The sequence below is a fragment of the Salminus brasiliensis genome, chromosome 14 (assembly GCF_030463535.1).
Source record: "Salminus brasiliensis chromosome 14, fSalBra1.hap2, whole genome shotgun sequence".
Lineage (NCBI taxonomy): Eukaryota > Metazoa > Chordata > Actinopteri > Characiformes > Bryconidae > Salminus > Salminus brasiliensis.
The window spans coordinates 18,010,949-18,021,436 of NC_132891.1; the positions used below are offsets into that span (position 1 = coordinate 18,010,949).

Consider the following 10,488-nt stretch of genomic DNA (forward strand, 5'->3'; position numbering starts at 1 on the left):
ACCATGATATTTCATACCTTTTGGGTCTATGAGCAATTCCAGGTGAGTAATGTAAACAGTTCAGACTAAAAGCGGATGTCTTCATACCTGCACAAATGCGAGTGAGTGTCTGAATGACCATCCACTTGTGCTCAAAGGAGCTAGATGATGTTTCTAGAATGGTCAGAAAAATCTCTCTGAAGAACACCTGACAAAAGGCAACAAACATGAATTTAGAGAAATGGGACAGATAAAAAGAAGCACGAAGCCAGGCTAAAGGAAACACTGAGCAAAAAACATATGATGCAATTTAGCTTATTTCATTCAACGGTTTAACAGAACGCCCAGTCATTACCTCAATCTGCATCTTAAGGTGCACTTTAAAATGAGAGAGCAGGGTGAGGAAAATTGCCAGAGAGAGCTCAAACACTTCAGGCACAGAAGAGACACCGTTCTTAGACAGCGCCACACACAGGTACTGCTTGATAGCATTTACAAACATCTCATGTGTTCGGAACACAGGACCGGCTCCCTGAAGGACAGACAGCAACAGCTGCAGGGAAACCACCTTGGAGCGCAGCTCATGAGACCTGAGAAAGGGAACAAAACCAGCGCTACTGAAAACAACAAGTCAAAGGTTTTTAGTTTAATGAGTTTATTGTACTCTAGGGAGGAGCCATTTTGGTATTTAAAAAGAAGAAAAAAAGGGGCAAATTTCCTGAAACATGGAACACAAGCAACCTTGAGATTTACTAACAATAGGAACTTAGGCAAGCCACCATTTATTGGTAAACTATTGGCCTCATAATATTCATATGTATGTAAAAATAACTGTAATTAAAGCCACATGACAGTTTTTAACTTTTTTAACCACATTTAAACCACTGGTAGCACTTGCCATTTTCCTCTCCCCACTGATGTAACAGCTCAGCTGTTTTTTCTGCTTTCCAGGTAGTTACAGACAAGTCACAGAGTATAAGGGGATTTACTAATGATTTCTTTCTGAAATTTTCAAAGTCTACATGTCATTCTGTGTTTCATTAGTTAAGAGCTGATTTTCAGTCCAGTTTTACACTCTACAAAACACTTTACAAAATATATACACTTCAACTGGTGATGCTACAGAAGAACCACTTTTGACACCATCAAGAATCATGTTTGTAACTGAGAAGTGTGAGTGTAAAGAATCCTAATCCTTTTGAATCCTGTTATTATTAAATTGCAGAAACCAGTAGGAATTATTCTGTAAGTCAAGCATATTTTGTTCCACATGGTTTTAAAAGTGTATAAACAAATGAAGCTAGCATTCTAGATAACAATGAATTCACAGTGATTTAATAACAAATATCTTCATAGTCTTCATAGCTAATCCTTACAGCCCCTTCTAAAATCCTAAAAATCAAATAAACAACTCAAATCTTCCTGAAAAACTCAGTTTTTTTTCTTTCTGAGTTTTCTTTGTTGAGAGTGCTAGACTGTGGCTATAAGCACCTATGGTTGAGAAAGCAGGAATGTAAATGTCTCACTTGGGGTCTGGTGGGCCATCAGCCAGGGGTTTCATAGACAGTTTGCAGAGGGAGCGAAACACCAGGAAGGCATCTTTCTGCAGGATGTGGGAGAAGCGGGCAGCTGTCTGAGTGTTCTGCATCGCCTCCGCATCCTGCACACAGTTGGAGACCACAAACATGCCTAATTATGTGTCTGATTTCTTCAGAGGCCCCACAATATCAATGTAAGTGCTCTAAATTCTCTTCAAAGTCTTTACGTAAGGTATGTCACATCCACATTTAGTCATATTTAGGCTTTGTAAGTAAGGCAGAAATTCCCATAAGCTACTGGTAGCTTAGATTTAATTGGAATCTAATATGTTATACCACATGCTATAACTGCTTTTTATTCTAACAACAGATTAGAATATAAAAAAATAAAACCTTAACATAATTCTTTGATGAAGCAACGCAATGTGTCCTTCAGTTATTATACTGAAGGAATGAGGAATTAAAGGCCCACTTTGTAAAAAACAAGCAAGATAGAGAGAAAATGTCACCTTGGCTAATCAGAGAACTAAAGCTTTAACAAAAGCTAATCAATTAGCAAACATTTCTTACTGTAACGCACATCAGCAATGACGGCAAGTCACCCTGCTCTCAATTTCAGACAGTATGAGAACAGAGTGCAGAGTGGACAGAAAGAATAACAATAACTGATTCTGACTTTTTTTTTTTTTTTTTTTTTTTTTAACCATAATACATACCATAATATCTGTGGAGGACACCGAAGCTCTGTCATCCACAACACCATTCATGTGTTGAGTGTCTGCCCTGACAACAGAGGGTGTTACTTTGCACTCTGAGTCGGAATGTTGATCCAGACCTATCAAACAGAAAACAGTAAAGCTAAAGACTGGATTTTCACTTTTACCAAGGATTCCATATTCTTATTCATCAGGAAAAAAGTGTATAAGAGCATGGGAGAGTTTAAATCAATTTTCAATGTGTAAAAATGACTGCCCCTAACCTCCCTCCACAGAGCTTTCTCCCAAGCCACTGTCTGGTTCTGCCTCCTCATGAGCCTCTGAGGCTTGCTCTGACTCAGCTTCCAGCTGGCTCTCCTCCCCATCAGGTTCCTTTTCATCTGGCGGCTTGGGAACAGGGGGACCGGATTCTGGACCTTTGAACATAGAGCACTGCCAATATCAGGACAATTTTGACACACTCACAATACAAAAATACAAGGGAAAAGGGGGTGTGACAATCTCCCAGAACAACAATATTATACAATTCTGTCATTTCAAAAAGCTATTACAAAAAGACAGTCGACTGTGTTTACTATTTCAACAGATATTGTGATTATATGAAACATATAACCTAATGCAAATGTATTTAATGGTAGCAAACGTAATTGTATTATTATTATTACTGTGACATATCATTTACATAATATATATGTACTCATTATGAAACAACAATGTATACACAGACACACTTTACAAGTTAATTCGATAATAAACGTCTTTCAGCACATGTGTTCAGATAAGAAAAAGGATAAGAACAATAAGGCTTCTTAGGTACCTGGCTGTGAGCTTTCCATTACATGCTGTTCTTGTGTTGGAACGCCTTCTTCTGTCTCCGGCTCCTCTGGCTGTCTGTCAATTGAAGAGTTGTCCTGAGGTATAGGGGATGTGGACGAGGGTTCTGTGGGGCTGGAAGAGGACAAGGGTGGACCATTCTGCTCTGACTGATCACGTCCAAGTTGTGGGGATCCGGATACTCTGCCTGGGGTAGGGGAAGGGTTTTGTGGAACAGGGGACTGGTTTCGGGGAACTGGGACAGTATTCGGGAGCTGCAGACGCTGCCTCTCCTTTTCTGCTTCCTGAGCCTCCAGAGCCTACAGTAACACAATCATGATCAACATGTCTTCAGACACTTTACTGGGAACACTTAAACTGTAAAACCAAACACATAAAAAGCTCAACCAAATAGCATCCACCTCCCAGCTTATACTGACCGCCTGGTTCTCCATGCGTGTAAAGATGACATTCAGCATCTGAGTTAGGGTGGCCTTGGCTGTGGTCTGGTTGATCAGGTTGCGACTGGCCAGGTAAATGTTGTAGCAGGTGCGCACAGTGAGCAGAATTGTGCCCTCGTGGATTTCTATGTGAGGAGAGGTCACTGCCGTCAGAAGAGCCTGTGAAAGCAAGCAAGCAAGCACAGTCATTATGAAACCGAAAACTTTAAAAAGACACAGATGTTGGCCTCAGGAAGCCTTTTTTCTACACTGATTTAATAAAGTAGGAAAGTATTACTCCTGCAAGAACCTCAATTTCTGGTCCATGCATGCAATTCCTGCACATTATTTCATGCTGAAAATGGCCCGTTCTACCACATGGTGGCAATGGTGTTTTGTAAGATTTAGATCCAGTGACTGGGAAGGCAACTGAAGAAAGCTGAACTCATGGTCATGTTCGTGACAGTAGAAGATGGGTAAATTGTGACCATGAATTCAATTTACATGATCAGCAACAATCCTCAAATAGGCAGCGACATTCAAGCAATGATTAACTGGTAGTTATGGACCCAAAGTTAGCCAAGAAATATTCCCACACCATTACACCAACTTTACCATACTGACCATTAAAACTGGACAGCGACATATTCAGACCTCATTATGCATGTGCCTTAGCAGAAACCGAGATTCATCAGAACAGGCTGCGTATTTCTACTTTTTAAATTGTCCAGTTTTGGTGAGTGTCTGTGCTTACTGCAGCCTCAGCTTTCTGTTCCTGGCTGACAGAAGTAGAACCTGGCGTGGTCTTTTGCTATTGTAGCCACCGTGTCGTGGTTTAACAGGTGTGCATTCTGCTCACAACAACTGTACAGCTACTGTAGTCTTTATGTCAGCTCCAACCATGACCTCTCTCACCAACAAGGTGTTTTGAGTTTGCAGAAATGCTGCTGACTGGATGTTTTTCTTCATTACACCATTCTGAATAAACTCTAGAGGCTGATATGCTAAATATCCCAGGAGTTATAAAAATAATGTAAACCACAGTGATCACATTTGTCCCCATTCTGATGGCTGAATTGCACATTACCAGAAGCTGCTGGCCTATACTGCTGTCACACAACGGGGTGACTAGATAATTGCAAGAATAAGTAGGTGTTCAGGTGTTCCTACTGTTTGGCGACTGTATTTTACCCCATTAGTCGGAGTCAGCTGAAAAGCAAAATGACTTTTTGCAACAGTTTTGAGGACTGTACACATTATCAAGCCAGTTCATAAAAAATTAAAAAATATCATTAAAGCTTCTCAATGATATTGATTCCTGTTAATTAGCTGATATGAGTTGAAACCTCAGAAACTCTAGTCTCGACTCCCACCCACTCCCTTGACTCCATTCTAATTTTCTGTTCACTTTGTAAATATCACTGACTACATTTACTGGTACATCCTCTTGTGTCGGGCAAGCAATAAAAAATGGTGATATATAACTGGGAGTTGTCTCACCTTGATAATCTGTAGCTGCACACCCTCATCTGTCTGTGGGCCCTGAAAGCAGTTGCAGATTGTCTCCACCAGTCTGTCTATCAGCCGTTTCCCTGGCGCACCGCTGTCCGGTGCATTCCCCGTGATGTGGCCATAAGCAATAAGTTTCTGGGAGTGAACAGGAAGATCGAGTTTATGACTCTTGTGGTTACAAATACTGTACAAAACTAGCCATTGCATAAGGGCAAAGTTACAAACCTAATAAGTAATGTAAATTAGTCTGTTATTTAAGACTTTATAAGAATTACTAAACTAGGTGAGAAAACACAAGATACCTGTAAGCAGTCCAGAGAGGTGCTGACAATACGTGGACACTTCGACTGACATGCCAGTTCAAAGGGAAGGACATACTTGTCGGCTTCAATGTAATTGGCTTTTGGTGGGACTACAGTGCCATCCCTAGAATATGCAGATATTTGTTTTTAAAATAAATAAACAAATAAACAAACAAACAAAAAACACAACATCTGGTAAAAGTTTAACACTGATACTGTAACTAAAACACCCAGACAGCTTGTGATGGATAACTGTTCACTTGCTAAGTAAAGAGCTTGCTTATTAATTTTCAATTTGAGTGAGCTGCAGCTGTACAGTCTGTCCCCAGGCCAGCACCCAAAGCTAGTGCCTATTCAGCTTTAGATCTGTGCATTAAGACGGCATTATCTGCTGCAGAACACATTTCAAAGAGACAGCTGTTTTAATAAAGGATAGCAGAAAAATCATTTGAAGTAAGGCTGAACTTACTTCTGCTTTTCCAGCTCAAGTTTGATCTCCTCTAAAAACAGGGGGAAAAAAAGACAAATTAGAAATGAATGAGACTCTCATCCTGTACTGCACCTGTTCAGATTTGTTCTTCAGGAGACCCTGCCCCACTAGCGAACACGTAGCAAGTCCTGTTACAGACATTTATTTAGTCACATTACTTTCTGAAATACTTTAGATACAATCTTGACTGAAATGCCTTAAACAACACTCCAAAAGGTTTCTTTTGACTCAATACTTTAAAGATTGTGAAAACAACAATAAACTGAATATGTAACGAAAAACAATAAACCAATAGGTCCATTTCCGTTGTGTTTTTTGCCTTAAGATTCGGATTTGATCACCACTTTTGAAAACTAGTTATTAATGCAATGCATATTAATTAGATGTATTCTTATTCTACAGGTTTTTCTATTATTTTAGAATTATCTAAAGCTAGGGCTCTGAGCGGCTTAGCGGTCTAACACGCCACCACTAGGGCCGGGGAGTTGCAGGTTAGAATCCCGAGCCATGCCGCCTTGCCATCAGAGGCCAGAGTCTGAGAGAGCACAATTGCCCGTTCTTTCTCCCCTCATAACTATTTAGCAGTGTTGGCCGACACAAGCCTCACCGGTGTTGGCTGATGCTGTGGACCCTGTGGACCCAACACTTTTTCTTTCGAGCATGTCTGCTGCCCAGCAATGTTTGAGGTGGTGGCTGGCTTTGCATGTATTGGACTTCTAGTGTCGGGAGCATTGCTAGTGCTGAAGAAAGTTACGAATGGATGGGCTAACTTGCAGGACCACATTTTCTTTCTCTCTCTCTCTCTCCCCCCTCTCTCCGTTTAATACTAATTATATAAGGTAATCAGCAACCAATTAGGATCAATTATATTGAAAACACTGATTCCAAATGTCTGAATAACGCTCATTATTTTTTAAATAGTAGCAGGTAACTGTGTTTGGATTTACATTAACACTTCTACAACAGAAACCAAAAAGAGGTACATGAAGTAAATAGTAGTCAAGTAAGAAAATACTGATGTCTCGGAATATTATGATATTCAGTGGTTCATTTTGTGCTGTTTAAACCCCGACTGCTAGATAGAAGTGTTGTACTTGTCTTACGATCCCACCATTCAGATTTTACAGATAAGATGGCCTGCTTTCTATATTTTTACAGTTTAAAATTTGAGTTTAAAAATGATAATAAAAAAAATTAAAATTGCTTTCTGTATCGTAATATAATTGAATCGTAACCCCTGTATCGGCAATTTACAGCCCTACTAAAAACAGTACAGAGTAAAGTAAAGAACAAGATGACTGTCTTCCACCAAAGTAAAGAAAAAAGATGTAATTTTCTGTATAGGGAAGTTGTCTGATTCACATGAAACAGGAAAAAATACACAAGACATAAAAACCGAGTTCAATTTTAGTTTGTAGTTGTTTTCTTCAGCTGGTTTTAGAAGCACTACAGAAAAGTATCTGAAGTGAGTCTCCCTGTTAACTGAAGGCAGACGTACAGACTTTCTCTGAGATTGAATTCCAGCTGATTCATCCTCAATTCTTTATATTTGGACTCTGCAGTACACGAGCACTGAAGGTCTCTGAGCTTATAATTGAGAGCACAGTTCCAGTCTTGGAAGAGTCACCGTACAGCAGGAATTTGTTCCTTCGCTGCTCACACACACACACACACACACACACACACACCTTAATCAATTCATTAAGACCTTTATAATCTCAACACTAACAGGAGCTTTGGCCAAAAGTTAAAGTTGCGCACCCCAGGTTTTTACTTCTTTATCATTATCAGATGGTCATCGACATGCAACAGGATGCTTACGCAAGATCACATTTCATAAGAATATACAACGTTGAAAAAGAGTATCGAGACACAACTCATTGATTAATATAACAAAAAAAAGCATGTTTGCGAAGAGAATTTCAAATTCAACAACTAAAAACATCTTCATTTTCATCCCTGCCACCTCCCATCTCCTCAACGCAGTTTCACTAAATCATTACAATGCCTTACAATGACTATGAGACACACAGTTCAAAGTGGCAGTTGCTCTTACTGCCAACACCAATCACTGATTAAACCAAAGTTCAACATTATTTCAGACTTTCGCAGCTGAAACATCTGCTACAGCTGACTGTAGTACACATTATAATAAAGCTGGTCAGGCCCTCTAGATCAGATTTTTTATCTTGGAAGACAAGAAGTAATGTAATCTCATTGTAGAACATTCCTATACACTATTAACATCCTTGAAATGTACACAACTTATTAAGTTACAAATTGTGTAAGAATATAAGGTGTGGGCAGACTTGGGCCACCTTTGGGTAGCCCTATTCTGCACGACATTCAGGCCCAATGACCAATGTGCCATGGTGCAGATTTAGAACTCTGACAGCACAGACAAACGCTTATTAATTTCCATAGCGATAATTAATTCAACAGGCTGAATTTGTAACAGGAAGTCTGAAACTGGGATTAACTGATTTAATTATTTGAATAGATATGAAACTGTTTTTGTTTGGGTGAATTTTTTAGCCTTTAAAAATGTACATGCATAAAATATACAACATAAAAAAACTAAGTAGTACATAAACAAGGTGCTTTCAGAGACGGCCATCGTCTTCTGAAGTTATGAGGCAGTTATCATGGCAGCCTAATTTGAATGAACACAGATATTTCTCCAGCTCTGAAGTAGTCAGCTAAATCATGGAGGAACTTTCTCACTTTCCTAGAATAGCCGATTTAATATTCCGCCATGTCCGTGGGCCACAGTTCATATTTGTAGCCTCGTTCTGAATGCAACAGGACATGGCAAAACTATCCACACATAGGTGGACTGTATGCATAAGCTAAGACTAATGCTGTGAATCCGGGAGTCTGCTATGCAAACATCTGCTGAGGCAATTCACCCAACCCCATGCCACAGTGAGCAGACATGGAGAGGAGGAGTGTCAGAGGAGCCTCGGAACCAGCAGGGGTCAGGTAATTCAGGTGATCAGGGTTCGGGAGGGACGTGAAACGGAACCTTGTCTAGCAAAACAAATGAACCACAGAAAAGGCCGGACCCTTTGCGGGGGGGTTTCTGAACTTTGGCTTTGTTTCCCTAAAGTGGAGGAAGTTGCAGAACAATAATTAGAGAGCTTGGAAAATGCACAAGGAAATACGATCCTCCCGCCTCTGCGGGTATTCGTTAAGTCCTTGAATAAATAATGCTGTTTTCTGAGGGGAAAGTGTCTAGAGGGCTTTTCAAGCTACCTAGTAACATCTAGAGCTACAAAGCCCAGAGCAAAAACTCAAGGAAGCTCCATAAGTTACTGAGCAAAATCGTCCTGACAGCCACATCGGCCACGGCTTATGATCGTGTAAAGCATTCAAGCAACATCTCAGGTGTCTATATAAAGTGTTTCTGATGATGGTTCTTGTGAGGAGAGGTCAAGGGGGTGTAGTTTCATCTGATTAGGCGTTCAATAACCAAATCAATTAACGACAGCACACACACACACACACACACACAAGGCCTGTCACCAAGTAAACTAACGTGAAAACGACTGGAGCCCAAAACCAGGAGTTTGGAAACACATAAGGATTAAGTTTGAGACTGTCCACAGTTGGGCAACTCGTAGATGCGGCAGGCAAATCGCCCAAATGACCAACGTTAGCTGGCAACACTAGCGAGCTACTAGCTAGCTAGCTAGTGTACAGTACGTATTCTCACATGATTGGTCAGAAAGCTGAGCCACTTCTACATTCAGATTAACGTCCAACTCGGCGATATTTCGAGCGTATGCCATCAAAAACACGGTTATGTCAGGAAACCATGACTGACAGCACGCTGAAGTTCACTTGTACCAACAAAACGTCCAAATTAACCTCTCCAGTTTGACGTTAGCTTGCTGGCTAATGCGGCTATCAGAGCAGCAAGCTGTTCCACTGCGTCGCGAGCGGAGTTAGCTTTGAGCTAGCTAACTAAACAACCCCGCTGAAAGAAGGAGAAGGAGAGCGCGCTAACGACTGTCCGAGCCTCCTGAAACTGAACGACTGGGAGCGGGGTAGATAAAGCGCAGAAGCCGTGCTCACCCAGCGCCACCTGACAAGCCTTGCGCAGCTGGCTGTGCTGACTGCGCTTCAGCTCCTTGTCCGACAGGATCCTCTCCAGAGCCCGAGACAGAAACATGCTCTTGGTTTTGTTGCTCTCCGTCTTTGAATGCTGTCGGTGTGACTCGGGGAGTTGCTGCTCTTTCATGTCTCGCTCCTCCAAGCGTTACCCGTTCAGGCCGTCATCGTCGGCCCGGCCCAGGCCCTGCTTTTTCCGTTTGCAGGTGTGTTAAAAGCCGAACGCTCTCCGTGCAGTCGGGCCCGATGGACGCCGCTCAGTTCAGCGATCAGTCGCCCATGTTAGTGACGCGTGGCGTCACGTGACCGTCGTGTGTGTTGAACTGACGTGTGAAGAACTTTGGATTTGGCGGCCCTGACAGAGAAAAGCCCACCGACACGAGGCTGTAAAATTTTACATATAAAAAAATATATACAGCTTCTATATAGCTGATAGTTTCTATCTATAGTGGAACATTTGTATTTAGGATTTTTTGAGGGGGGTTTTATTCGAGTATTATTGAAGTCGAATACTTTTATTCCAACAAACGTATTTCTAAAATGAGAAAATGCATATTTGTATTATCTATTATTTGCTCCTTTTTA

At 41.0% G+C, this 10,488-nt stretch overlaps 1 protein-coding gene across 1 annotated transcript in view; it reads right to left on the reverse strand.

Annotated features, from left to right (window-relative positions):
• The window catches only part of arfgef2 (ADP-ribosylation factor guanine nucleotide-exchange factor 2 (brefeldin A-inhibited)), a 26,006-nt gene extending 15,802 nt beyond the window's left edge, over window positions 1-10,204 (reverse strand). The window contains exons 1-11 of the mRNA XM_072696058.1: window positions 9,868-10,204; window positions 5,770-5,800; window positions 5,301-5,424; window positions 4,987-5,133; window positions 3,487-3,666; window positions 3,051-3,366; window positions 2,497-2,649; window positions 2,234-2,352; window positions 1,506-1,639; window positions 335-569; window positions 88-187 (exon numbers count right to left, since the gene is read on the reverse strand). Of these exons, the coding sequence (XP_072552159.1) occupies window positions 88-187; window positions 335-569; window positions 1,506-1,639; window positions 2,234-2,352; window positions 2,497-2,649; window positions 3,051-3,366; window positions 3,487-3,666; window positions 4,987-5,133; window positions 5,301-5,424; window positions 5,770-5,800; window positions 9,868-10,033 (1,705 nt within the window). The 5' untranslated portion in view covers window positions 10,034-10,204. The remainder of the gene's footprint in view (window positions 1-87; window positions 188-334; window positions 570-1,505; window positions 1,640-2,233; window positions 2,353-2,496; window positions 2,650-3,050; window positions 3,367-3,486; window positions 3,667-4,986; window positions 5,134-5,300; window positions 5,425-5,769; window positions 5,801-9,867) is intronic.
• Between the last annotated feature and the right edge of the window lie 284 nt (window positions 10,205-10,488).